This window comes from Cuculus canorus, chromosome 14 (genome assembly GCF_017976375.1).
Source record: "Cuculus canorus isolate bCucCan1 chromosome 14, bCucCan1.pri, whole genome shotgun sequence".
Lineage (NCBI taxonomy): Eukaryota > Metazoa > Chordata > Aves > Cuculiformes > Cuculidae > Cuculus > Cuculus canorus.
Window position 1 is genome coordinate 18,894,183 of NC_071414.1, and position 27,516 is coordinate 18,921,698.

The following is a 27,516-nucleotide window of genomic DNA, read 5'->3' on the forward strand; positions in this document are numbered from 1 at the left end:
TCCTCCCTGTGTTGAACAAAGGCAGACGGCACTCGGTGTTCGCTTCCTGGACTTGTTGGTCTAATCAGAAGGGGCTTTGTTTCTCCCAGATAAGGTGCAGCAGGGTCAAAACTGGGTTTTGATCAATTTATTTTAAAATAGTAGGTACTTGAGCGGTGAAAGTCAGACTGGGGCATTTGTTTAAGTAAATTTGATTAGAAGCAATTAAAAGTAAATACTTTTCCTTCCAGTTATCACTGGCTATATTTGGGGTATTGCAAATGCTATCAGTGTTATCAGTCTGTTTGCTCCCTCTTTCGAACAGGCGTTTATCTGTGGTACTGATAAGGTTTCAGCTGGGAGACTGGAATGAGGTGGAGGCGTGATCTACTTTGTGCACTCGCCAGGCTGAAGGATAAATGTCTAAAGTCCAGTCTGAAATAAGCACTCTTTGAAACACCTGACGTGCACTCACCGCACACTTTGCTTACAGGACACAAGGAAAACCACCGTGCCTTGCTGAGTACAAATTTTTAATTCACACCTTTAAAAAAAAGACCCATTACAAAAAAAAAACCCAAACCAAACGAGCAGGAGTTGCAGAGTCCTTTTATTGAGCGTGGCCAGAGAGTCGTCCTGAGGCGTGTGCTGCGGAGATACAGCCTGGGTTGAGAAATGCTCCCAGGCTCTCTGAAGTCCTGTGGTCGGTTCACGTGACAGAATTGTTCAATAAACATATTGCTCGATGCGCTCTCCTGGCTTGGAACAATAAATATTTCACAAGTAGAGTGGAGGGGCTTTTGCAGTAACAGTGATGGGTTTTCTTCGTTGTGGCAGGTCACTCTGAGGCTGTTCTGAGGAAGCAGCGGTTCTTCCTGGAAAACAAAGTGGCACCGGGCACCATCAGCTCCGACTGCCGTCTGGGCAGGGCTTGGACATGCGTCCTCAGGTAGAACATCGGCCATGCTCCTCTTACCCAGCCTTACTGCTCAGGTAGCTGTGCACATTGCATTCACCTCTTTATTCAGTTTGTCGTGATTCGTTTTATGCTCTTTGCTTTGCATAACAACTCCACCCTGCCCGTTATGGCAGTATGGCCAGACTGTGGTGTGAAATTACACACAACAGAAATCCCTTCCCGTCTCCACTTCCTTGTACCTGCTGTACAGTTCACCCACATTCATCAGTAGAACCAAATGACGCATTTCAGATGCTTGCAAAAAAGCAGCCCAACTCCCCTTTCCTGTTACATTTACAGATAGTAGAAAATAGATCTCTTCTGACCTGTCTGCATTTGCTTTGTGATATGTGAACAGTAGGTGCCACACAACCTTTCAGTCCCTGAGTAGTAATTTTAACTAGATCAATTTATATGTAGTTGGAGAACTTGCTCCTGGCTGGTGTTGATGAGAACTGAACAGCTGTTGATGTTTTAGCTGTCAAACTACAAGCTTAAGTAATCACCTTGAAGTGATTCCTTTAGGGTAACATACTGCTTTTAATTAATGCATGCTTTAAAGTGAACAGTATTGGCTTTAAGAAGGCTTAAATTTATGGTCTGTAAGCAATTACCAAAAAGCTGTCTGGAGTCCTGTGTTCTTTCGGAGCAGACAGATTATTTTGGGTTGCAATGAAAGGACAAAGGCTTGCAGTCACAGGTTCTTGAACTCCACTCTGTTTGCACTGCTTACAAAAGGGGTCAAAATCTATTGCCCCGTCCCTATTCCTGGGATTTTTTTTTAATGCACAGAATTAACTCCTTATCTCGTTTGGGTGAGAATAAGTGGGAACGTCCTCTACACAGTGTAATATCAAATGTCACTGAGCTGTTGTGTGGATCAGGACGTTACCTGCACAGCATGGTAATGCACTCGCTGTTATCCCTACACGAGGCTCCGACGGGTCTTAGTGAGACTCCTCTCCAGAACGGCGTCATCCGCCTCTGTCTCGTTAGCCGGGGCTGTGGGTCGTGCAGGGAAGTGCAGTGTGTCTGGAACAGAGCGGCAGCACCACCGTCAGCACACGGCAACGGCCGGTGCTGGGTTGGTGCTGAGGGCTCAAGGGAAGAACTTGAAATCTTTCTCATTTTCAGATCATAGCATGCTCTGTTAAAGTATAATTGCTTTTATTCTAACACCAAAGAAGGAGTAAGTATGAAAATTAACTACCTTTTTTAATCTCCTTGGGAGGGAAGGCAGGGTTTCTTGCTAAGTGGTGTCTTGGAGTAACCCAGTATTCCCTAGGCAGTTACACCACTTTTTTTCATAGAACCATAGGATCATTTGGTTGGAAAAGGCCTTTGAGATTATCAACTGCAAACGTACCTGTCCACTGCTCAACTATATCCCTGAGCTCCTTATCTACATGTCTTTTAAATCCTTCCAGGGATGAGACTCGAACACCTCCCTGGGTAGCTGATTCCTAATATCCAATCTAAACCTTCCCTGGCGCAACTTGAGGCCATTATCTGGGAGAAGAGACCAACATCCCCCTCCCCACAACCTCCTTCCCTGGAGCTGCAGAGCACAGTGAGGTCTCTGCTCAGCCTCCTCTTCTCCAGGCTAAACAGCCCCAGGGCCCTCAGCCATCCCAGAACCCCTGGGCTCCAGCCCCTTCAGCAGCTTCCTTGCCCTGTGATGCTGAATCCTCTAAAGGAGCTCTGCTGTCACCTCTGACTCCTGCCAGTTACTCTTATTCATGCAAATGCTTTTGATGACCCACTCGACTATTAGAAGGAGCACTTTAAAACGTTATCTCTGTTTACCTGGCTGAGCAGCAGCAAGCAGAGCAGCAAGACTGCCGTCACTTTCCAGCAGTGCATCTTCACAGGGCGAGCTGTCACTTCGACCGTAGGAGCGGCCGTGGGTGGAGGAGGGTGGAAGAGCCCCAGATAGAACGGACCGAGCTTCAGCTAGATTTTTATAGACCTAATTCTCTTATCGTTGCATCATTTGTCAGTCATTATGGGAACAAAGTTCATTTGGGAACAAGAGGGAATTGCTAAGTCTGCCTCTGCTGAAGTGCTCTGGTTCAAGGCCTGTCTCTCTAGCTAATCATTTACTCTCCTTCCACTTGTACTTTGTCTGGTCAGCTTACTGGTTGTGCCAACTGTTTCTCTTCTTAAAATCCACCTAACACCTTACCAGAACTCTGTGGTGGGATTGCGAGTAAAAGGGTGCTTGGCCTGTTTAACTTCCTTGAGGTTCACAGCGTGCACAGCTTTGGGGCTGTCACCTGCTGGTAAGCATTATCTCACCAGGCTTATTGGGAACAGAGAATCATGCTTGTGATTCTGCTTCTCGTTCCTGGTACACGAAGTTACTTTGCTTCCTTCCTACACACACTGTACAAGCAGATGTGATACTTTTTCAGACTGGTTTGGGGATGTAGAAAGTATGTTATGCATGATCAATAACAGACCTCTTCTCCCAAAGATCCTAATGTGTAGTTACAGAAAATAAAGTCTGGATAGCTAATCCCCAAAGTAGGCGAGACTGCTGCAAAGTTGTTCTGTTAACGGCTCAGGGGTAAGCTTGTTGCTCTCTTTATCTTTCCTTTTTTCCTCTAACCTTGAGATCTGTGATAGAAAAGGTAGGCTCCCTGGTATGGTGTGGACCAAAACTGCACAAGCTGGAGCTGAGCAGCTCTGTTGGTAGGGCAACAGTTTCTCTAAGTGAGCTGCCTGCTGCACGCTGCCCCTGCACCTTGGGATTGGTCTCCTAAGAGATGCCAACAGCTCCTGTTGGTGTAGGTGGGCAGTCTGTAATTAGGACTCAATTGTTTTCCGCTGTGTTTGCATCTGCCTAGAGAAAAGCAGGTTTAAGAGCAGCTGCCCGTTACCTCCCCGTCTGCCCTACAATCCTCTCAGCTGACGCACCCAGGGACAAGGGGCCAAAGTGTGTCCAGGATCACCAGGCTGTGGCTGGATCCCCCTGGGATTTGCTCCTCACCATCAGATCTTGTGTGTCTGCCCCACATATCTCCCGTGTGCACCGGACCTGGTGGGTACAGGAGTTTTGAGATTGCAGACTGACAAAGGAAATGCCAGCTCACTCGTGTCACATCCCTGACGTTTGAGGCAGACTATTTTCTAAGTGACTTCAGGTAGGGAGATACCGTATAAAATAATGTTTTATTTTATATAAAACAGAGGGAGGGCATGGGTCCAGAGGAGGGCATGAAGTATGTTTTAGCTAAACTGTAAATACAAATCTGGAGGTAATTGACTGCCTTTTTCTGTGATTGCTTAATGTGGAGGCAGGAGTGCCAGCGTGGAAGGCGAGTTACTTAGATTAAGGTAATGCTGTGTTGTCAGGTTCCTGTCTACAGAGGATTCCCCTTGACCCAAACGTCACAGGGATTAAATAAAACCCCTTTGCATCGTATCATCATATCTGTTCCTTTCCTGGGGTGGTGGTTACGCTCTTTCCTCTGCCCTGTTTGTTTTCCTTCCCTGCAAGGAGGAATTAAAGCTTTCATTATTTCACATTCCTGGGTCTCATGTAGGGAAGGAAATGGGACGGTGAATTGTGGCACATCAAACAGCTGAACTTAAAAGTTTCTTTTGCATTTGGCTGTGGATTTTTCAACTGTTTTCCCCCTGAAGTCCTTTCTTTTACATGTGTTTAAGTTCTATGATTTCTGCTGGTGTAGAACAGTGACAGGAAAACCAGAGGCAGCAGCTTCATCTGTGGAGCACAGATCTGAGGTGATGGCTCTTTCAGCCCCAACAGCAGTGCCCTCTAAGCCACTGTGTCTCAGCATTTTTGGATAGGTGAGCCCAGCACTTTGTGACGACACGTCAGAATTGCTGTGTGTCCTTCTGGGTTACAACGTCAGCATCTCCCTTTCAGGCAGCGATCCATTTCCTCTGTGTGAGGAACAGGGCGGGTTGTGCTCTCTTGCCACTTATAACATTTAGGAAAGGGAGAGCTGAAATAAACGAGGTGACTGATGAATTCTCAGACATCTTGTTCAGATTCCAGAACACTCGCTCTCCCACATCCAGCCGGAGCCATCCCTGCGCTCACAGGCTCTGTGTTGGCTCGCTGCCACCAGGCTGGGCGAGCGCAGGGCACCAGGGCAGAGGCTCGGCAGGGCCGGGGCAGCCACAGCGGAGCAAAGGGCAAGCGCTCCGGCCTGCCCTGTTTATGGCAACCCGTCAGCTGGGCCAAACACGGGTCAGCTGTCTGCCACCGGGGGCAGAGACCTCTTGAGAGACCGAGACGAGCTCTCAGCTTCCACAGAGACAGAAGCCACGGAGAAACAGCGATCTACTGGAGCGACCAATGCGAGAGCTCCCAAGCACTGTCGTTGGGGCGCCCACCAGCCGCTGCGAGAGCTCTCGAGCCTAACAGAGCAGGACGCAAGGACAAGTTCTGAATGAAGTCTGCCTCTGGGGGTCTTTGCCAGCTCTCGCAGCTGTAGTAGCCAGTTCGGTGCTCCCTGCTTGCTTCCACTGCCTGGAAAAATACCAGTGCACTGAAAAGTGGAGCTAAATTTAAGCACAGGATGGTTTTGGCAGAACCTGTAGCACTGGCTGACTTGTGCTGCTCCTGCTTATGCCAGCCTCACGCTGTGCTTGGAGTAAATGCAAGAGCAGGAGGAACAGCCCCAAGACTGAGCTCAGTCTCACATGCTTTTTAAATGTGCACTAAGAGCCCCAAAGAATAAAGCATTTGGCTATAAAAACTGCATCCCCCGTCTTCCTGCAGTGAGAGACCGAGCAGCTTGGTCATCCAGACAGCCCAGCCCCGAGACCAACCCAGGGGAACATCTCTCCGGCCCTGTGCCCGCTGCCCCTGATCCTCTGCATGCGGCTCCTCGTGCAGGGGCCCGAGTCCACGTTCAATCCCGAGCCACCAGCCAGCCCACACAGTTTTGGTCCACACCAAACCAAGCAGCCTGGGTTTTTTTTATCACAGGTCTTAAGGTTAAAGGAACAACAAAGCAATGACCTTAGCCCTGACCCGTTATTTCACACACCTCTCGCTGACAGAAACCCTCGCTGCCCTTGTTATAATGACAGAAATCTCAAAGATACAGGAGTCAAAAAAGGCTGGAAATGCTCTAACATGAAAGAGTTTAAACATCAGAAGTTCAGCCTGGTCGTGCCTCTGTGCAGAGTGGACCAGAGACAGCTCACCTAGAATATCTCAAGACACAGATTTCACACAAAGGCATGGGGCAACGTTAAAGTTTATTAGCCACAATTATCTCCCTCCCAGTATCCTTCCGGTCAGGTGAACAAGCTCAGCAACACAACGTCTGTAACACAGTGAGGTAACGTTCTCCTTATCAACTCGATTACTGGTCATTCTCGTAGTCAGCAGGGTTCTTCCTCTTCAGCCTCTCAAACTCTTGCGTTCCCCAGGAGTAAAGGAGATAGCCTCCCACGAAGGCTGCAAAGGAGGATTGTGGTCACTGAGTGGCCTGAAGCACTGGGTTTTTGGGACAGAGATGGCATAATCTAAAGACACCGCCACACAGACACCTGCCCCGGCCTCCCTCATCCCATGAGCCAGCAGTGTGTGCTGGCAGCCCAGAAACCCAACCATGTCCTGGGCTGCATTCAAAGCAGTGGGACCAGCGGGAAAGGATTCTGCTCCTCTACCCTGCACTGGTGAGACCCCACCTGCAGCCTTGTGTTCAGTCCTGGAATCCCTAACATAAGAAGGAGACGGAACTGTTGGACTGGGTACAGAGGAGGGCATGAAGATTATGCGAGGGCTGAAGCAGCTCTGCTGTGGGGATGGGCTGAGAGAGCTGGGGCTGTTCAGCTGGAGAAGGCTGTGAGGAAACCTTAGAGCAGCTTCCAGCACTGAAATGGGGTCCGGGAAAGCTGGGAGGGATTTTTGTTTAGGGAGGGCAGCGAGAGAATGAGGGGAAACAGTTTTCAGCTGAAAGAGAGGAGATCTTAGGGAGAAATGTTTTCCATTCGGGGTGGAAAGGTAGTGGCCCAGGTTGCCCAGAGCAGGGGTGGCTGCCCCATCCCTGGAGGGGTTCCAGGCCAGGTTGGATGGGGCTTGGAGCCCCTGATCCAGTGGGAGAGAGGGTGGAACTGGATGGGCTTTGAGGTCCCTTCCACCCCACCCCACTATAGCGATGCTGAGAGAGCACCAAATCCCCTCCACCACCCCCTTGGCGACACGGATGGTTCTACAACCCCTCTCCCGCTACTCACGGGGCACTACTTTGAAGACCTGGGAGCTGAAGCGCCGCCACACGTTGGGCAGAGCATCCGAGAGCAGGTTGGGCAGAGCGCGCTGCTCGAAGGGCGAGAGGCTGTAGGTGATGACATGCCTCACCCGAGCCAAGTTCCCGAAGTGAAGGCCCATCGTGTCACCTTGCTGGCAAACCTTTCTGCTGCCACCGTCCGCCCCGGAACCGGAAACGGCATCTATAGATGCCGTTTCCGGTTCCGGGGCGGACGGTGGCAGCTCCTTCCTCTGCTGTTTTGGGATCCTTCCCACTGCATCAGGGGTCGCAAAGCCCATCCAATCCCACCCCTGCCATGGGCAGGGACACCTCCCACTGGATCGGGGGCTCCGAGCCCCATCCAGCCCGGCCTGGAACCCCTCCAGGGATGGGGCAGCCACCCCTGCTCTGGCAACCTCTTCCACTACCTCTCCACCCTCACAGGAAAGCTTTTCTTCCCAAGCTCTCGCCTCAATCTCCCCTCTTTCAGCCCCAAATCCTTCCCCCTCATCCTTTCCCTGCACTCCTTGATCCAGAGCCCCTCCTCCTCTCACCTGGAAGCTGCTCTCAGGTGTCCCCAGAGCCCATGCCCTCACCCCCTGACCAGCTTCTGTTTGTTCTTGAACCTGGCTCGGTTGTTTGTGGTGGGAACAGCTGCTGGTTCTCCCTCAGCAGTGTGAGCTTTAAGGAGCAACCACAGAGCTGCCCTTAAACCCTTAGCGCCTGCTGTAGAAGAAAGACTGCAAAGCTCAACAGAAGGGAAGCAAGAGGGCACCTTGTGACATCTTACAGAGCTGTCACCATGCTTGGGGGAACTGGAAATGTGGTAGGGGAAAGAAATGAGAAACTGAGAAAGTAATCTTGACATTAAAGTCTTCCCTCTTTTCCTATACACTTGCTGGAGACATCGCACAAGATTTCTTCACGTGGAGGAAGACTAGCAGGCACTGAATGCGGGGGCTATGCACAAGAAGCATTTATTTCTTTAACATCTGTAGCAAAACAGCTTAAAATGGACATCTGGCAGATGAAAGCTTTCCCACATTTTAAATGCAAAATTAATCCAATAAAAAGATACTATTTACATTTAATTTCACATTCTAGATAGGCTGAGTGGCTACAAAAGTAAGTGCTGTGATGTAAACCCCTTCTACTAACTCTGTGCTAAATCCCAGCCACTTTTACAGAGCAGTTAGAATTACACAAACACCGTTGAGTTAATTATAGCAACAGATGCTGCAGGAATGCAAAATTACCCAAACCTGGAGTAAAACCAATTGGGGTTCACCCACTACCGACAAGTGCACTTGGTAGCAATCATGTCCTCATACTCTTTGTAGACGATGGAGCCATCGGGCTCTATGGTGAGGACACTCAGCGGGCTGTACTCGGCAGGAACACAGGAGGGCTTTGGGACCGAGGAGTCCAGCTTCTCATAGATGAGGTTCTGAACCATTGTGTGGACCGGCGAGCCGTAGCGGTGCCCAACCACCCGTGGGCAGTCACCTTTGCAATACTGAGGGCTGTACCTGTGTGGTGCTATGATCCATTTGTCCCATTTGAGTTGGCTAAAGCTTAGGCGGAAGTTGTGAAGCTCACACTCGTTTTGAGGGAACAGGAATTGTTTGAAATACTCGCTCAAATTATAAGGTTGAGTTGCTGGGTCTTCTTTCAGATTCTCATCTCTTCGCTGTCGAGAGGCCCGTTTACCCTGTGAAGGCTCTTTTCCTACGTCACCTGTGGGATCAACATGCAGACCATTCCTTTGCCTGGGCCGCCCGGGGTTTTTCCTTAGGTGTCTAAGTGAGTTCCACCTGTGGTAAGCTTGCTCACTGGTATCATTCAGATACAGAAGAAGAGAAGGGGGAACCGGTGCCATATTAACAGGATTTTCCAATTTAGTGTTCTGTTGTGGATCACCCATCAGACAAGTGAAGTTCACAGCCATATGAATATTCTTCCTCTTAGTAGCAATTAGAGGCTGGAGAAAAGAAGTCACATCAATCTCAACCCACTTGCGTTTTTTAACTTCGAGGTGCAGGCTAAAAGCTATAGAATGCGAAATGCTGGGACACACTTGGCCAGAAGAGGCCTGTTCCTTGACAGATAAATGGCACATGCACGTAAGGGAAGGAGAAATGGGCACTGATGTGTCAAAGGAATAGAGCAAGACAGACTTGAGCAGGTACTCTAGAGCAGTTACACGATCCAGGTTGAAAAGTAAATCCACTGAGTGAACATCTCCTGAGAAGAGAAACAAAACCTTGTAGAGAGGGTGCATCTTAATTTCCCACCAGACAAATACTATCACGAGTGGGTAAGCAGGAATAATGCAGCAGGGGCAGAAAGCAGTTCAGGTGCCCTTTCTTACTTAAATTACAACTGGTTGTAGAGTTTTTTCTGATTCATAATAAGATGAGTCAGCCCGAAACAGCAGCATTAGCGGGAACACAGTGCGATTTGTGTGGCATTTCCCAGACTGTGGAGAAGTCTACGTCTAATGCTATTCAAGGAGAAGTAGGTTATGATAAACCCCTACAGTTTGAGAGAAGAGCCATCAGGATTAAAATAGCAACAACTCTAAAGAAATAAGGTATTTTGATACTACGCTGCAAGCGCAGAGCACGTGGACACCCCCCATTCAACCTTCGCAGCCGCGGTCCCCCCACACCTACCTTTCATAAGGTCCCTGTGGCGGTGCTTGCATTCAGAACACGGGGTGAAGAGTCGAACAGTGTTATAGAGGTGGCTTTTGTTAGCCTTTGGGATTCCCTCCTTGGTAGCAGACATCTTATACAGCCTCTTCATGTACCGAAGGGCTCTGGAGTCTGGCCGCAGCCTGGGGACATCGCTCTCCCAGCTCTGGGGTCCCCAGTCAGACAGCACCTTGAGAAGGGGAGGCAGGAGGGCATAGTCGCGTCTCATGCCTTTTGGCAGCTGCAGCAAGGGATTTAGCTCACTGGTGGTGTCCTCGGGAGCCACCAGTAACCCCGAGGTCCTGTCAGAGGCTGCACGGCCCCTGGAGTGGGGGGAGCACTGGGTGGTGGAAGAAAGCCAGTGGAAGCAACAATAGAAGCAAACGCAAATTCTCCACGTACTCTCCATGCTCCTTAGGGCTGCGGCCAAAAAATGCCTCCCCTAAAACATTCAAGGGGAAAAAAAAGAGCCCCTTCTCCCAATCTCTTATATAGGTTGCAGCTGTGGGATGGGAGGGAGGTTTCTGATTAGAACCCAAAGGGAAAGCCCTGCAGCTGGTGACTGAACCCACAGGTTTGTTCGCACTCAGGCTGCAGCTTTGGCCCATGGAAGCACTTTATAAACAAACTCCTTATTCTCTCAGGGAACCTTTTTCTTGTGGTAAAAACAAGAGTGAGTGGCACCCTCCAGAGGGAGCCTGGGAGGCAGCCTGGGCTAAATCTGTGTTTATTTGTAGAGATGGATAAAAAGACAGGTATTATTGCTTTTAGCAATAACAAGCTAGTAAATAAAGAGAGAGATAAACCGTTTTTCATTTTCTGTTAACGTATTTATCACATTTCACTTCTCTGCAGACAGTAATGCCCACTTGAGAGAGGTGATTGGGACTCTGGTACCGTCAGATTTGTTTCCGTTCCAGCCCACGGTGTGGATGTACCTCCAGCCCCAGGTGAGGCTTCCACACAGCAGAGTGGTTTTTCCAGTCAGCGTCAGCCGTCCGTGGGGTTCGCTCCAAAAGGCTCCATGGGGAGCAAGATCGGTTGCATCAGAAATATTCAGAAACTCCTGTAGCTGAGCATAACTCAGGGGACGGGGATTGGTTTTATTTATTTAGAAGAACGGGGAGGGGGGGGATTCTATTTTCAAGGCAGTAGTTTTTAATTAAAGCTGTGCTATCAATAATCTACTGAAATGTCACCCATAATCTAACTCTCACACTTTAGGGATTCTACGTAGGGATTGCTTGCTTGGAGAGCATTTAATTAACTTTCAAAAATGTCAGTGTGGCAGCCTTTGATTTGGAGTGGAAGATTAATTCAGATAACAATCTGCAATATGGAACAACATAACCTTTTCTGCTAGATTTCTTAAAGTGGACTGGATTGTGATGAGCGGGGGACGCTGTCACTTCTGAGGTCAGCTATGTTTAAACTGTTTTGGACAAGGTGATCTGTACTTTGATTGATTTTAAAAGTGTATCTTTCAGTCAGGCATGCTTGCACCAAGCAAGCTCATCTGCTCCCTCCCTCGTGGGTTTGAATTTGTCGCACTTCACATGAGTTTCAAACACGTGTAGCTACAGTTGCCGCTGCCCCTTGACAATTTAAGCTGCCCTCCAACCCTGCCTGCTTCCACAAACCAAATGTGCATTCCTGCTCTCTCCTTTTCACTGATTTTTGATGTTATCAGATCTTGTGGTGGGAGCTGAAATGGTAGGAAAATAACCCAGCAAAAGGTGAATATTTGCTTTAGCCTACTGAGACAACTGGACAAGCTGAGAACAGCTAAGCTATCTCGAGTAATTTACGGCTCGACAGGACATGAGTGGTGCTTCTGGTTGCTAAAGTCATAGCAAATCCTTGGCTATTATCCTACATGGTGAGTGCCAACATAATCTTACAAGTTTTTATATATACACTGCACCGGAGAGGGTATTCTTAAACACGTAACTTTTGAAAATTCTGCTTAAGTAGACTTAAAAGTTCATGAAACAAATTAAAGGCCATGGAGGTTTTTAGCTGCAGATTTAAACCTGACCAGAGATTCCTGACTCTTTTTCGTAGTGTAGCAGCCTGATCATAAAACTCATCTGCATTCATTAACTGGCTTTTTGAAAGCATAAGCAGAGACATTGAAGTCCAGATACATCCAACTCGGAACGACACGTCACTGAGGAGGCACCTGCACTGACTGTTGGATCAGGGGGAACCTGGCACAGACTGCCCTGCGCGCGGTCGGCCAGGGCCGGGGCAGCTGCGCTGGAGGGCCACCGGCACCACAGCTTCTCTGATGAGCATCCCGTCACACCTTGGGGTAGAAGAAGGTGAGAGCTTGTTTATTTTCCTTCATCCTGGTGGCTGACTGGGTCAGATGCTGGGAAGGCTTTCAAAGGAACTTAGAGCTAAGTTTTCACTTTTTCAGTAACTGGTTGGTCTTAGACCCTTGGAAATGTTTAATAGTTCAGTTGATTCGACTGTGGTGCGTCGACTACTCGACTGATTAGAAAATGTGATAATTTTCAGTGCATGAAGAGCTGGCTTATAGGAATGCAGGGATTTTTACTGAAGCCTTAGAGTCTTCCCATGAGTGCATTCATAACTTCAGGCAGTTCTTGAGCAGCTTCCACTAAACGGGACTTCCTTTGCTCTGTAGCAGCCTATTGTAAAGAGGGAGAAAATGGGAGTTCATGGTGGTGGTGGTGTTTTCCTCTGAAACCCATATCCCCTGAACAGGTTACTGATCCAGCACAGTCACATCCAACCCTACATGCAGAACTGACACCTGGTGACTTGCAGCGGAGGGAGTGAAAGAGGAAAGAGAGCCCTGTAAGCCACACTCACCGCCAAAGCCAGTTTATCATCCAAACAGTGACTTTTTACTGGGCTTCAGCTTTCTCATTGCTTGGAGACCTGTTTAGTAAAACGCAGTGTTATTCAATTTTTTTTGTAGTCTCATGTTTCATGCATCTTAAGTGTTTATTCTCTCTATTATTAACAATTAGGTTGTTGCAGTAGAAACTGTATTTTCCTTTTTTTTCCCTAGGAAACACTTAGTGCCTAGTTTGTACTCCCACAAGCTACTACTAATATTTAAAGTCCTATAAAACAGAGCTGAAGAATGTGTAGCTTTGCCCTGTAGCCAGATAATGACGTTTGTTTGTTTCCACAAGAGAGCAAAAGCATTAATCACTGGCATAGCTGTTATGCCCTGATAAACAAAGTGCTTTCATTTCGGCTCACTGGGCTGATGCAGTGGACTTTGAAATACAAGAAGCATCAGGTGCTCTCTGCAGGGCCCATTAATAATGTCACAGAAACTTAGCTGAGTGCCTGTGTGGAGGAACAGCTGAGCTATGAGTCTGCTCTACAGATGTGGGCTGTAGCAATTTCTAACCATTTAAAAAGAAGAAATGTTTCCTCTTACTTCCAATAGCTTCTTCCTGCCATAAACCAAAAAGATCAAACCCATTATTTTAAAGAACCAATGCACAGACACACGTCATTGTTTGACAAGACAGAATCAGAGCTGAAAAACTATGTACTGCTGATTTTATGACTACATGTAATACAGCTTTTATCACTGATGATAGCAGCTTATGCTCAAGTCAGTCCATTTTTTATCTCCTTGACAAGAACATCAGCAGCCCCTTACAGTGACAGCAGTCAGAAGATTGGGCTCCATTTGCCTCTCTGTTTCTAACCCTCTTCTTGTCCTGGCTCGTTACAGCAGTCTCCTTCATCTCTGCAGTTTTACCTGTTTTTCACAGACACAGTGGATGAGGTTTTTCCTATTCTTCATCATTATTTTCCTGGCTGAAGGCTCAGCCTTCTTCAAGAGCTTGGAAAAGAACTGAAATGTTCCGGACACGGACATGAGCTGTGGCACTCACGGAGAGTTTATGCTTTTGTCTTGCAGACTACTCCTCCTACTGCCTATGCAGTTTTGCCTGTATCATTTGGTTTCTTTATGTTTTAATTTACCATCACTTTATTACTATTATTTACAGAACCTAGAAATCTCCCTGATGGACCATGAACCCGTTTCCCTGTGTGCTGCACAAATGGATTAAGCTGCCCAGAAGGTTTGTGATCTAAACTTAGGACAAGAGACTTGGCATATGAACAGTTATTGTGGTTTTGGCAGCATCATTAGAAGAGCAGGGTTTTATGGGTTTAAAGAAGATTGTAATAGAGCGTTGGTGCTGTTTGCATCGGGGGCAGCATGAGGATATTGTTTGAAAAGCTAATGGGTGAACAGTGGAAGCCCCAAGATGGGGAGTCGGCAGAGTCCACAGGTCCGTCCCTCGCCTGACCGGGATGCTCTGAGGATGAATCTGTTAAGGGTTATGAACCATTCAGACACTGAGGTGATGACAGGTTTGTAAGGACCTGAAATAGATACACACAGCTGGGCACACAGACACAATCCTGACTGCATCTCAAATCCTGTTTGGTGTCTGCAGGACACCAATGTAACAGGGAGGTAAGAAGCCATCTGCAGGGATTGTGAACTTTAGTGATGGTGAAATACTGTGTTTTTATCACATTAATCAGGTTTCAGAACTTAAAATAATGCAAAACTTGCAAGTTGTAATTGTTTCTGTTCCTTGGGCAAGAGAAAAACCTGCATGAGGAGCATTTGCCCAGGAGGGCCTCTTTCTCTGCTTACGTGCCTGCCAAGGTCCCCGAGGCACCAGGGTGAGGAGCGATCATTCCCTGGCGGTTGCCTCCAGTGAAGAAGGTGAGAAGGGGAAAGAGGTGAGCTTTGTGGTGTACATTGAAGCAAGGAGTACAAGAAATCCCCCTCCTCCAGTCTTTGTTGCTAAAAGACTTAACTGGTCCAAGAGACAATTTAGTTCTTCTATCCAGAGTTTCTAGATTTATGGAAGTATCATTTTACTAACAGTTTTAGTATCTCCTGCATTGTGTATTGGATTAGGCTGTTCTGACCAAAAGTGAAATGTTATCTCTGGTTTATTGCACTATTTATATGTCAATAAAAGTAAGTAGTATTAGATAAGCAGTTCATATAAGTAGTCTTCCAAGTGTTAGAAGATATTAGCTGGTAGATGAAACAGCTGGTGTGAGTATGAAGTTCCGCTGTACAAAGCAACAGAGATAAAGATAAAGATAGCTTCTGAGAGGATGCAGAGGAAGGTAGTGCCAAGCGGGGATTGTGGCACATTTCCAAGCTGCTGCTGCCGGTCCTTTGGGCATGTGGCCCTCCTGTCACCTTACGTGGCACTGCTGCAAACTGACTGCGTAATAGCACTGAGGAGAAGTGACCTTGAGGACACTTTGTACAACTAGAATTAATAAATGTTCCCGACAGGGTAATCAGCGAGTTGGTTCATTTAATACATGAGTTTAGTGGTTGAATAGGTAGCAGCAAGAGAAAAGTTTTACTTCATCCTGTTGTGAAAGAAATGGTCAGCAAAGAGCGACCCGCCAGGCTCACTCAGCTGTGGAAGGTGAGCTCGGTTTGCCTTTGCTGCCAGAGCGCTGGTGGCCATGTGGATATCGGTGTGGTATCCTTGTGAAACCTCTTCTGCTGTACTGACGTGAGGGCACACGTGCTTCTGGAGTGCTTCCTGAGGCTCTGCTGCGTCGAGAGTTCTGGTTACAACTCACTGGTGCATGGTGTGTGATGACTGGGGAAGGGTTTAGATGATCACTGCTGGAGTACCGCACTCACAGTTTTAACTGCTAAGCATATACCATGTGGAGAAATCATAGTAATCAGCTATTCTTTAAAAAAATTAAGAGAGTGAGTTCTCTGAAAAGAAACAAAAGCTGCAGAAAACAGCTTCTGTCAGTAGCAGACCAAGGTTCCTGAAGGACCCTCCAGTGGAGGACAGGAGGCTCTGCTCCTGGAGGACCCTACAGTGGAGGACTGGAGGCTCTGCCCCTGGAGGACCCTGCAGTGGAGGACAAGAGGCCCTGCAGCCCCCAGTTCCATTATTTCTGCCTGCAGAGCTCCAGTGAAAGGGCACGAGTCGGGGTTGTGGCGTGCACTGTCTGCAAACAGTGAAGTCTGTGACATTAACTTCTTTCACATGGGTCTTTGAAAAGCCATTTTAGGGAGGCTTTTGTGTGCGTGTACAAATATGACTGCCCATGTCATGAGGCAGTCTTTTAATATAGTTAAATTTTTATTGAAATAAAACTTCTGAAGTTAATGAACAAGCTGTCTTTTCCGCGTGCTATTCCTGTTACGGGGAGGTGCTATACATGCATCATAAAATGTGGCTTTAAGGTCAAGTGTCAGAACACATTTAATCCAGGGCTTCTGCTATCTGAGGTGGGTTTTGCCTTTTCCTCCTCGCCTTCTGGCTTTTTCCCTTGTGTTACTGGAATAGTTTTCACCTGTCCTGTGAGCCGAATGACCCATCCCCAGCTGTGCACTCAGGATAAAGTTGTGGGGCAGTCACAGCTGTGCTTCTTGGTTAGGAGGGAGGCTGGAGACAGCGATCTGCTGCTTTTGGGGGTGTTTTGTAGTTAATTTAGGCTCACTGTGATTTGTGTGATCTTGCACCCAGGTATATTTTAGACGCTGTGGGTATCTAGACAAACCCAGTGAAAAGATATAAAGGGGTAGGTGGAACTCAGTTGTTTTTTTTCCTCTTCTCCTCCTATTCATAAATACGTGGGCAGGATTGCAGTTCTCTCCCCTTCCTTTTTTTTCAGAAGGGAGAAAGAAAACATCTGGAACAAACTTTTTTAAAAGCTGGGAACCCAGGCTCTGATGTTGGATGTTCTTCCTCTCGCCTTGGTGTGCTGGTGGCTGTTATTACCACTTCCAGCCTTCACGGTGTGTTTTCCTGCCTGGCAAGCTCTTGTTTCCAACCTAGAGAGCAAAGAAAGCCCTGAAGAATAAAACTTGTGGCACTGGCGAGCCTGCTGCTGCTACCTCCAGCCTCCCTGGAGACAGCGCACGGGGTGGGTAAGTTGCTGCATAGCAGATGTGGGCTTGGTTTTTTTTCTCAGAAATGTTTTTATTGCTCCCAAATAAAAAAAAACCATAGAATTACTTGGTTGGAAAAGACCTTTGAGATCGTAGAGCCCAATTGTACCTGTCCACTGCTAAACCATTTCCCTGAGCACCTCTGCCCGACTGTTAAACCCCTCCAGGGATGGGGACTCCATCACCCCCCTGGGCAGCCTCTGCCTGTGCCCGAGAACCCCTTTGGTGAAGAGATTTTTCCTTTTATCTAATCTAAGGGTGCCCCGGCGCAGTTTGAGGCTGCAGCACAGTTCTGGCCCTTCTTGCAGCCTCTCTGCGCGGGGTTCAGCTGGAGCCGTAGGGTGGGAGTTGGGGAACCGTGGGGTTTTGTCTCGTTGGGGTCTTGTTTATGTTGCATCGCTATGAGATCTGCTGCAGACGCAAGTTCTTATGTGAGCTTAGCGAGGAAAACGCTTCTTAAAATTGCAGGAAAAGAAATTTCAGGATTACATTCGACCTTCCAGTACTTGAAGGGGCTCCAGGAAAGCTGGAGAGGGGCTGTTCCCAAAGGCTTGTGGGGATGGGATGAGGGGTAACGGGTATAAACTGGAGAGGGGCAGAGTTAGAGTGGACATAAGGAGGAATTTCTTCACTCTGAGGGTGGGGAGGCCCTGGAATGGGCTGCCCAGGGAAGCTGTGGCTGCCCCATCCCTGGAGGGGTTCCAGGCCGGGTTGGATGGACCCGGGGGAGGGGAGAGGGGGGCGGAGGAGGAGGTGGTGCTGCTGCTGCTGCAGCGGAGCCGCGTGGAGTTCCGCGAGCACCGGGACGCGGGAACAACGGCTCCGCTCCCCTCCGCGGGTGAGTGACCCCCGGGGGGGCTCCGGGGCGCCCCGGCGCGGGGGAAGGGCGGTGGGAGGCGGCTGCGGCTCCGTCAGCCCCCGAGATGCTCGGACACCCCGTGTGAGGGACGCCGGGGGCTCTCGGGGAGCTGTGTGAGGGCACCCCCGGCACCCCCGGCCCGGGGAAACACTGGGGAAGGGCGGCGGCGGCGGCTCCGTCAGCCCCCGAGGTGCTCGGGCACCCCGTGTGGTGCCCCCGGGGGGCCGCGTGGGGGCGCCCCCGTTCGCGGGCGCAGCGGGTCGGGGGGGGCCGTGGGGACAGCGGGGAGACAGCGGGGGGGGACGGGCTGAGAGCCGCCGGGAAAAGGTCTGCAAAATGACTTTGTCGAGCCTGGCGTCGTTTCAGTGGAGAAGGCATTCACCGTGGGCTGAAATGGGTGCAAGCGGAGCTCTGGGGCGGTTTTGATGTGTAGCGATGTGGTTTATTTATGCTGTTTTTAGCAGGAGGGGCTTTAATCTTTCTATGAAAGACCTGAGAGATATAATTATTTCTTGCGGAAACCGCAGGGGCAGTAACTGCCCGGACCCCTCTGTGCTGTGGTGCGGAGAACTGTTAATAGGATTGTTCTCTCGGGAAGAAGAGTCTCCTTAGCAGCGTTTAATGTCAAGGATGAAGGGGTGTGGAGTAGAAACTGAATGTACTTTGATGAAGTGTATCCCAAAGAATTCCAAACCTAACTCTAGAGGGTTTTGGCAAAATATTCGTGATGTGTCCAACGAGTGGAGACATCTCCAACGGTGAGCGCCACAGCATGGAAATCCGGGAGAAAATATTAAAGTTCAAACTTGAAAAACAATTTCTGTGCGCGTTTAGAAGGTAGAAATCCAGGTGGGATAATTAGGGGAGGTGACAGGACAAGCGTGGGAGGGAGGGAACCACGTAAGATTTTCCATCCATTTACAAAGGGGGAGAGAATATGCAAACGTATTTATTTATGAATTTGCCGCAGAGGGTTTTGTGCACTCCGATGCCTCTTGTTTGGCTTTATTTAGTGCTGAGGCGCGAGTCCCAGCGTGCGGAGGGCCAGGCTGGCACCGCCAGGGCTGCTCAGGGCCAACTGCGGAGGGTGAGCGCCTCGTCCAGCCATGGCCCAACAGAAGGTCAGGATGTGGCCCAGAGGGGCTGCGCAGGGGCTGCTGAGCAAACCCGGGCAGCCCAGGGGCTGTGGATGGTCCCTGACCTCAGCCCGGACACAGCCTCCGCGCGTGGCTCAAAGCTGAGGGATGAGTGACCATAACTGTTGATGCTACCGGGTGTTCAGTGCTTCCAAGTGGAACGCATTCACCTCCCCATCCTGGCGGTGCTGGAGGTGTTCAGCTGAGAACCAGCATTCGGGTTGGTTGCTTTGCCCCGAGTTTTGGGAAAATGGGAACCAAATGAATCTTGTGTTTCTAAGAAGGGGAAAAAAAAACAAAAGAAGCCTTGCCTGTTTTCAGTCCTGCTGACCTGTCACTGTTTCCCACGCTTTGGAGAAAGGAACTAGATTTTGGTTTGCATGAATTTGCATCAGGGATGTGCTTTTTTGTTGTTCCCTCTGATACCTTCCCAAGTCTGGCCAATTAATAAGTCTCTGGAAAATGCACATGCCTTGATTTTAGGCTTTAATAACTTAAATGTCTATAAAGATTCTGTGCTCGGCATACTGGAGTCTCCCAGATCTTCTGCTTGTGGCCGGGCTGCCTGTGCCTCAGATGTTCAGCTGGATTGTCCCCATCGTGGCCGGCTCTGCTTGGCCGTGGCCAGCTTGGCGCTGGGCACTGGCCGAGCCACTGCGGTGCCTCGGCAGGAGATTTGCTGGCTTAAAACAGGGCGAGTGGATTTGTGAAGTAATGGAAGGGTGGGAATAGGAGTTCTGCTGGTGGTGTTGTAACATAGCTTTGTACGGGTGGGATTTAATACAGAGTGAACAAAATGCAAAGGGGAGAGCAGAAAAAGACCTAATCATGGCTAATTCTTCTTTGTTTTCCTAATCTTAGTTATTAAAATGAAGGTTTAATTTATTTGCAAAGGCAAAAACTATTAGAAATATAATTGATGTAAAATTTGAATACGTTTTGTAAACTTTATTCTTTGAAAAATTCCCTCTGATTTCTGTTATCTAGGTTTTCATCTTTTTGGTATCATCGGCTCACTGTTTCTGCAGGTATCTTGCAGAACATCCCGGCGAGCCAGGTTTCCATGTGCTGGGAGCGCTGGGCGAGTGCGAGGAGCTGGTTCTGGGAGCAGCGAGTTCCCTGCACTGCCTGCCCGGCTCCCAGGTTCACACTCAGACCAGAGAGGGCAAACATCAACTTTTCTTTTAACAAGGGATGTATTTAGGTCAAGCGTATGTAAAGAGTTAATTGCTTTGCCTATTTCCTGCCCGTTTCTTTGGGTGTGATTTAGGTTTGATTCAAAACAGTAAAATCGATATTAAGGTGCCATTTGCTTCAGTTGGCCTTAAACTTTAAGGATAATGACAGAACTTAACCTTGTTGTGTCGAATTATGTGTGTCTTTAAAAGTGAACACATTTATTGAAATATTCCATAAATAATCTGACAAGTGCACTTTCTCATTGCCCGGAGGATCCTTCGCTATTGGGAAGATGATGATTTTATGGCTCGGTGATTTTAGTTTTCGTGATGAAATAATGCTGGGTGCTGAGGTGTGAGACAGAACATCTGACAGCACGAGCTGGAAGTGAAATCGGTCAGAGCAACGCTAAGGATGATGATGCAGAGGCTTTCCTGTTCTGATGGTTGTACAAGCCAGAACAGGAACCAGACACTTGGAAGTTATGCCCAAATACAGTCCGGTGCATCCTCATAGTGTCACAGAATTTACATTTCATGCTGTGTGTGCATGTGTGGGTGTAGACTCGGTGTCTCGGTGAGGTTTATAAGTGTTTCATATGCAGATTAACGAGGTGCCCGTGCATGCTGTCATGGTTATGCATCGTTCTGTGAATGATCTGCCTTGCTGTCAGCACAGGACTTGGTTCGGGGGGTAAGGGTAAAGCACACGCTGCTTGTGCCCCGTGCCTGTGTGTTGGGGGCCCTGCTGGCCGAGTGAGCCTGGGGATCTGCCACCAGCCTTGGGCTCTTCCCAAAGGCATCGCGTATCCGATGCTGAAAGCCCTCACAGAATGATGAGGAGTGACAGAAGGTGGTCCAAGAATGAATACCTTCAAACTGCGGTAGAGGAATCTGTAGTGTTTGAGCTCAGAAGGGCTTCACACAACGAACAAAGTGCAGAAAATATGCAAAGGGAGTGATTGTAAATGATCAAATGAACTGATCACAAGTGACTGCGAGTTAACAGGATACTTAAAAATGTGGACTTGTTGACAGCAAATGAGGTCTAATCACAGTTAAGCTGACCAGGTGCTTTCTTTCTCTTTCCCCTCTATCCTTTCCAGCTCACCCTCTTCGGACAGGCATTGCCTTTTTTCCCCATCTTCTGTGATGTGTCCAGCTTCCACCAGTGCTCGGAGACAGACGGGAACGCTCCTGGGGCTGCTTTAGCCAGGCCATTAAGCATCCTGGAGTGAAGTCTATCAGACTCGGGCAGTCTGAGGAGCTGATATTTGTTCAGCTTTCCGAGCTGTGATTTCCTCCTTCTGGGGTGAGATCCTGGGGTGGTCGCTTTTAGTGATGACCAGAACGGCGAGCTCGGGTGAACAAAGACTCCAGCCTGCTTTCTCATTCTCTTTATCCTCCTCCAAATCAGCATTTCTGGGGTTTTTTTTTGTGCCCCCAATTCATTTCCTTTCCTGGCTCCTATTTCAAGCCTCCTTGCTAGGACAGCCTTAGTAGTTTTCCTCTGCCTACCACCCAGCCCCAACACACTTTTACTCTACTCTACTTCCCCCGATTCTAACTCTCCGCTCTTCCAGCCTGTGGTCCCGGCTGCACAGGGGTGAGAGCACAGCTGAGAGGGGCTTTGGCCTCCCTGGCTGTGGAGGATGCTGCACTTCCAAAAGAAATTCCAGGAATAGCCTTGTAAGCTGTGGATTGACTGCCTGGCAACTGTAATACATCGAGTCTCTACTGCGTTTATGCAAAGTGACTGTTCAGGGATTTCACTTCAGTGCTACATTCAAATTGCTTCAGTTTGACAGATAAATCATGGCTGGGTACTCGGTGCAGTCTCTGTTCCTTGCCAGCTTTTCAGGCTGAGCTCTAAGGGACGCGAGCTGCTCCTTCATAAAGGACTGTCAGGACTTTTTTTAACCTGGAGAAGACAGTGTATTATCCCAATACTTGCTTTTAAACAGCTGGAACGCTTCATCTGATGGTTTAAAAAAAGAATGCCCTAACCCCGTGAACAAATCTCTAGCTGGAATATACGATAAGCATTCATCTAAGAAGTACCCGTAGCAGGAAACCTTATAGCAGGAGACCTTATAGTGACCTTCCAGTAGCTGAAGGGGCTCCAGGAAAGCTGAGGAGGGGCTGTTCACAAAGGCTTGTGGGGATGGGACGAGGAGCAGTGGGTACAAACTGGAGAGGGGCAGATTTAGACTGAACATAAGGAGGAATTTCTTCACCATGAGGGTGGGGAGGCCCTGACCCAGGCTGCCCAGAGCAGGGGTGGCTGCCCCATCCCTGGAGGGGTTCCAGGCCAGGTTGGATGGGGCTTGGAGCCCCTGATCCCGTGGTAGGTGTCCCTGCCCATGGCAGGGGTGGGACTGGATGGGCTTTAAGGTCCCTTTCAACCCAAACTATTCTATGATTGTATTAAACGTGAAGCAGTGCTGATACACACAGGACCTTTGTAGAATGAACAAAGCTGTCCATTTTCTATCCCAAATATTAAATGATATTTCTCCTCTTTGGGATTCTATTCTTGGTGCTGCATTCCATGCATGGGGCTATGTGAGATTATTGCTTGAATCATGGGCTTCTCTGCACCTGTCCTGTTACTGTGCAGGCTTCTGGCTTCAAGAATGGGTGAGGAGGGGGATCAGCATTTGAAAAGAGTATCTTTCTGCTGTTCAGGTGTCCACTGGATCAGGCTGCCCCTCGTCCTGTCCCCACAAGCCTTTGTAAACAGCCTCTCCTCAGCTTTCTTGTAGCCCCTTCAGGTCGCTATGAGCTCTCCTCAGAGCCTTCTCTTCTTGGGATCTCAGGGAGCTGAAATTCCTCACTCCCCCAAATGTTAACTGTGAATCTCGGGCAGTAACAGCTTGGCTTGTGTCAGGAATGTTTGTTTCGTCGAAGCTGAAAGGCGGTTATCCATGCCGATTCCCCATGGCAGCCGTATGTGCATATTCCACATTGCAGAGGGATTTATACATTCGGGGCTCCTTGCAGCTTAACATCAGCTGAGCTCGTACAATTCGTAGTTTTGTCTAATACAAGCAGAGCGTCTGTCTTGCTGGGCTCCGTGCTGTTCAGTTACCCTCCTGGTGGAATCTGCAGTTTGGTGGGGTTTGTGTGTCCTGAATACCTTAAAATAGAAATACTTCATTTGGGGTGGAACTAGAAGCTTTTATTTGGTGTAGAACACCACCTTGTACTTCTAGGCTGAATAAAAGTGATATTCATATGAACTGAAGCAATTCTTACTTAGCCAATTCAGTCATCAAGCTCAAAATATCTATGGAGGACGATGCCAAAAAGGTGTTCCTGGCAGGTTCGCTTCTCTGACGCTTCTACCAGTGTGAAATTTCCACTTTCCAGTCCCAATCTCCTGAGAATTCCCTGCAAACCCTTGACTGAAATAAGTTGTTTTGCTGGAAAATATGGCCTTCTCCATAAGCAGCATCTGTTCCTTGGGAAGCTCAGCTGCTTTTTTGGCCGTGTGGCATTTTCCATATGGGGCAGAGGAGCCCCACGTATCGGACAGATGCAGAGCCATAACCAAGTTACAGGGGTGAGAGTGACTCTGGGACACGTTGATCCCTTCCTTGCACACCAGATGCTCTCCCTTTCCCCATGGAAGATCTCGGGCACTAATACAGAGGAGACGCTGAAATCCACATTAAAGCCCATGGTGAGTGGTGTGGGTTTTAGGATTGCTTCTGTTTCAGAGGCACCCTGGGAGGCGTTTCAGAGGGGTCGTTCCATCTCTGCTAACGTGCTAATGAAATGTGAGCCTGATGTTGTCTTGGGCTTAAGGGTCAGAGACCAAAACCTGAACTGATGTCTGAAAATGCACCTGGAATGCTGGCCTGTTGCATGATTATCTAACCCAGGAGAGCAAGTCCAGCCCATAAAGCGGGGAACGGGACAGCAGGAGACTTGTTCTCGTTCCACTTTTGCCCCTAATTTGCTGCGTAAGTGTGGCTGGATTGCTCTATAGCCCGAATTCGGTCTGTTGAATAGCTTCTGTCAGTGCTGCACCTGAGAAACATTGAGTTTAAAGCGTCTTTATATATACTGATATAGATGTCACAAGGAATTTTGCCTAAGTTATACAAAAGGGACTGGTAAAACAAGAAGGATTTGCTGATACATAAGAAACCCTTTCCAAGTTTGTGGGATTTGTTAGTGAATTGTGGGTCATTAGGCAAGACTGATAGAATTTCACACTGTGCAGCAAGGAAGATTGCTGCTGTTGATACATTAAATGAGGTTGAAAACGCAGACATCAATGGTAGCATCTTGTATATTGGCTTGTAGGAACTTCTAGAACAGACACCTGCGGTTCCTATTTTCTATTGATAACTTCTCACAGCTTTACCACATGAAAAACATCTTGAAGCTTGTTCCAAGTTTTTTCCATGCTGAAAACTCTCTTAAAAGCTGTCAGGAAATTTCCATTGTGCTTAGCTTGCAGACTAAGGGCCTCGTTAGCAGAAAAGATTAATAGAAAAGAAAATGTATGCTTCCTAAAATAGTAGTCTTAAGTGTAAAATGGCTTTGTATATTATTCTGTTGTCCCAATGCCTTCTGAAGTTTGGGGAGACTCTGGAATTTAAATGATTAACTGGCATTTCCAGCCTGCTGGCCAAATTCTTGCTTACCAAAGAATTGTGGTTATGTGATTAATGAGCCAGGTTTGCTTGGAGACCTCTGAGACTCTTTTTAGTGTTTGCTTATTAGAATAATATTGCCTTTATTTGTGAAAATACATGTGTTCAAGTTGAGTTCTGAGACAGGCTGATGGTTTTTTTTAAGCTACATCCAAGAGATGAGTTCAGCTCCTGCTGGGTTTATACATTTATTCGCTCCACTGCAGGGGAAGAAATCATATAAGGAAAAAAACCTGTTATCAGTCGTTATTGTGAACTGAGCTGTACTTGGTGCCCAGCCCTTCACGTTCTGTGTCTCTGCTGACCCTGTGAGTTGTGCCCGTACAGAACGCGCTGCTGGCAGAGCCCGTGCCTTCCCTCGCTGTGCGCTGGACGGCTGAGCTGCGCTGCTCTGGATCTGGAACTGAATCACGTAATGCTCCTGTTCTTGATGACATCTAATGGCCACGTTATTTATTTAGCCTCTGGGTAACAAAGCCACCATTGTACTGAACGTGGTGAGAGAAGGCAGCGCGCCTGCCGCTGCCGTGTAACTGGATCGATCTGGAGCCCTCCTTATTTATTTATATTCCCAAATGCAGGAGGACGGGAGCGCATCCCTGCTGGCAGAAGCCGGCAGCAGCTGCTCTTCTGCTCTTCAGCCCGACCTTCGTCCCAGGGGAACCATCAGGTCCCGCTCTTCTCACTTCTCTCACGTTTTACAGTGCTTGAAAGCGAACCAAATACATCACCATTTCTTTGGGAGTTGTTCATTAGCATCCTGTGCTGCTCTTTTTTAGTTGGCTTGCTGAACAAATCTTTTACATGTAGCGACAAGTGGCATTTAAATTCTAGGATTAGAATCATCTGTGACAAGAAGGTGCGCAACTTCTCACAAGGATGCAGCCCTGAAAGGGAATGGCCTATTTATTCTTTGATTTACTTATGTTTAGCCTATATAAAGATGGATTTTGCCATAGATGCGAGTGGAATCGGTGTTGGCCTCAAAGGGAGTTTCTGGCGAGGCTCTGCTGGCTGAGTGCTGGGTACTCGTCCATCCCGGGTACGGCAGCGCCGAGGGCACAGCCTCTGCCGCCAGCTCGGCTATCGCAGCTTGGAGAGACGAGCCCGGATGCTGGCTGTGTTTTGCACCCAGGCTCCTTGTAGTGAAGGAAGCCTCGTGCAGCCCTAACGCTGGGAGTGCAGGAGCTGCCTTGGGATGAATTTCTGTGCTGCAGCACAAGCTGCTGGCACAGCTCAGTGCTGCTGAAACACGGCTGTCCTGCGCTGCTCCTCTGCCCTGGAGTTGCCTTGACACTCGCCTCTGGGAACTCCTTCAGCTCAAAAACCAGCAGAAAACCAAATAAAACCCGGAACAGCCTCTGACAGCTTAGCAAAGGGATCAGCTCTGCAGCCGAGTCCAACAAGTGCTGGAACTGCAGCACAGCTGGCGCAGGCAGTGTCGGGGTGGGATGGAAAGGGATGGGAAGAAGAGGGCTGAAGGCGATCTCCCCCCTTTCAGCAGCATGGACCCAGCTGTGTTTCCGTGTAAATGGTTTGAGCAGATTCCCCTTGGAGGCTAAGGGATCTCCGTTGAGCTGTGAGCCATGCGAGATGGAGTTCCGCTGGTTTGAGAAACAATACTAAAGGGTAACACTCAAACCCCTCATCCGGGCTGGCACAGCCTTTTGGTTCAGAAACAGAAAAGTCTCAGTATTGCGTGATACGGTGTCCTCTAAAGATTCTTCTGTGGGTTCAAGGACCTCAGACACTGGTGGCGCAGTGTTTGTGTGCTGAATGTGGTTTCAGCTGGAAACTGTGTTCAGCTTGTTTTACTTTTTTAATGAGCCTTTCAAACCCGATTTGATCATTTTCACCTAACGATCTACCATTATATAATTAACCAGGGACAAACTCCGCAACCTGTTACTCAGCCAAAACTCCCAGTGAAGATTTCGGTGGCTAAAAGCGGGGCTCTGCTGTTTGGCAGCAATACCAGCCCAAGGTAATTCTCAGCAGCTGTGCTTTCCCCAGCTCACAGCTCCTCGTTTCTGCTGCACGCTGCCGCAGGAGCCCTGCTCCGAGCAACTGCTTCTGTTCCTGTGAATTGGGAAGCCGGCCTTGCAAGGAGCGTGAGCAAAGGATGCTGCGCTGAGTGGCTTTGGCTGCAGAACATGTTGTATCAGATCAGGAACTGAAGGAACACAAGGACCTGTCTTTGATCCGCGGTCCATCAGTGTGACTTAAAATAGTAGGAGTGGCTTTGTGCTACCCTTCTGCTATAAAGCAATTAACTAAATAATAGGAAATGCTAAAAAATATGGATTGTTTGCCGTAATGTCATGTGGAAGGTTTAACTCTTGTGGGAACTGATGGATTCTGGTGAAAAAATAACAAACATCTCTGATACCGCTGTCTCAGTCCCTGCCCTGCTAGCTGGTTTGGTTGGATAGCTGCATCTGTGAAGCCTGGGACTGATGACACCTCTCAGGGATATTATTTTGTCTGTAAGGCTGCTGTTGCTCGGATGGTTCTGGTATGGACACCAGGATTTTTATTTTTACTTTATATCTGTGCCACCAGTGACCTAGTTTTTGAAGCCAATAACTCGGAGCAGCCATCTGTATCCCAGCTGATGCCAAGTAATGAAAATAGCATTGAAAGGTAATAGTCCCCTGGGGGACGGGAGGTTTTTATGGGTCGCGTTTGCTGTTTGTGTTGCTTCCTCCTTTGCATTTTGCTTTCCAACACCTTGTAAAGAAGGCTGGGAAGGCAGGGAGCAGCCCTGCCCGTGGCTTTATGTGCGGGGAGCAGCCAACGCAGCACCGAGCAGCTGTGGTTTGTACTTCAAACTGCTGCCT

At 48.5% G+C, this 27,516-nt stretch overlaps 4 protein-coding genes across 16 annotated transcripts in view; 1 reads left to right on the top strand and 3 right to left on the bottom strand.

Moving 5' to 3' along the window:
* Positions 1-75: 75 nt before the first annotated feature.
* Positions 76-2,992, bottom strand: LEAP2 (liver enriched antimicrobial peptide 2). Its single transcript, XM_054079850.1, has 3 exons — positions 2,744-2,992; positions 1,830-1,969; positions 76-854 (listed from the first exon to the last, which is right to left on the bottom strand). Exons 1-3 carry the CDS (start codon positions 2,798-2,800, stop codon positions 818-820), a joined length of 234 nt encoding a protein of 77 aa, XP_053935825.1. The 5' UTR covers positions 2,801-2,992; the 3' UTR covers positions 76-817.
* Positions 2,993-6,159: 3,167 nt separating this feature from the next.
* On the bottom strand, positions 6,160-7,375 carry LOC104060597 (cytochrome b-c1 complex subunit 8). The gene is made up of 2 exons (XM_009562409.2): positions 7,163-7,375; positions 6,160-6,380 (listed from the first exon to the last, which is right to left on the bottom strand). Exons 1-2 carry the CDS (start codon positions 7,314-7,316, stop codon positions 6,286-6,288), a joined length of 249 nt encoding a protein of 82 aa, XP_009560704.1. The 5' UTR covers positions 7,317-7,375; the 3' UTR covers positions 6,160-6,285.
* A 255-nt stretch (positions 7,376-7,630) lies between these two features.
* On the bottom strand, positions 7,631-10,713 carry GDF9 (growth differentiation factor 9). The gene is made up of 2 exons (XM_009562398.2): positions 9,852-10,713; positions 7,631-9,420 (listed from the first exon to the last, which is right to left on the bottom strand). Exons 1-2 carry the CDS (start codon positions 10,279-10,281, stop codon positions 8,468-8,470), a joined length of 1,383 nt encoding a protein of 460 aa, XP_009560693.2. The 5' UTR covers positions 10,282-10,713; the 3' UTR covers positions 7,631-8,467.
* Positions 10,714-16,103: 5,390 nt separating this feature from the next.
* The window catches only part of SHROOM1 (shroom family member 1), a 32,964-nt gene continuing 21,551 nt past the window's right edge, over positions 16,104-27,516 (top strand). For 7 of the 13 annotated variants that reach the window (XM_054079834.1, XM_054079842.1, XM_054079837.1 and 4 more), the window contains exons 1-2: positions 16,189-16,466; positions 16,560-16,815. The gene's annotated coding sequence lies outside the window, so the exon portion shown is untranslated. The other 6 variants (XM_054079835.1, XM_054079841.1, XM_054079843.1 and 3 more) reach the window with 2 other exon arrangements.

Bases quoted from the DNA above. Each gene is read 5' to 3' on its own strand.
- LEAP2 (XM_054079850.1), bottom strand. From the start codon at position 2,800: ATGCACTGCTGGAAAGTGACGGCAGTCTTGCTGCTCTGCTTGCTGCTG. The intron at 1,970-2,743 runs GTAAACAGAGAT...GCTCTGTTCCAG, and splicing joins GCTTGCTGCTGCTCAGCCAG to ACACACTGCACTTCCCTGCA. The intron at 855-1,829 runs GTAACGTCCTGA...TTTGTTTTCCAG, and splicing joins TGCATTACCATGCTGTGCAG to GAAGAACCGCTGCTTCCTCA.
- LOC104060597 (XM_009562409.2), bottom strand. From the start codon at position 7,316: ATGGGCCTTCACTTCGGGAACTTGGCTCGGGTGAGGCATGTCATCACC. The intron at 6,381-7,162 runs GTGAGTAGCGGG...CCTCCTTTGCAG, and splicing joins GGTCTTCAAAGTAGTGCCCC to CCTTCGTGGGAGGCTATCTC.
- GDF9 (XM_009562398.2), bottom strand. From the start codon at position 10,281: ATGGAGAGTACGTGGAGAATTTGCGTTTGCTTCTATTGTTGCTTCCAC. The intron at 9,421-9,851 runs GTAGGTGTGGGG...TTCTCTTCTCAG, and splicing joins CCACAGGGACCTTATGAAAG to GAGATGTTCACTCAGTGGAT.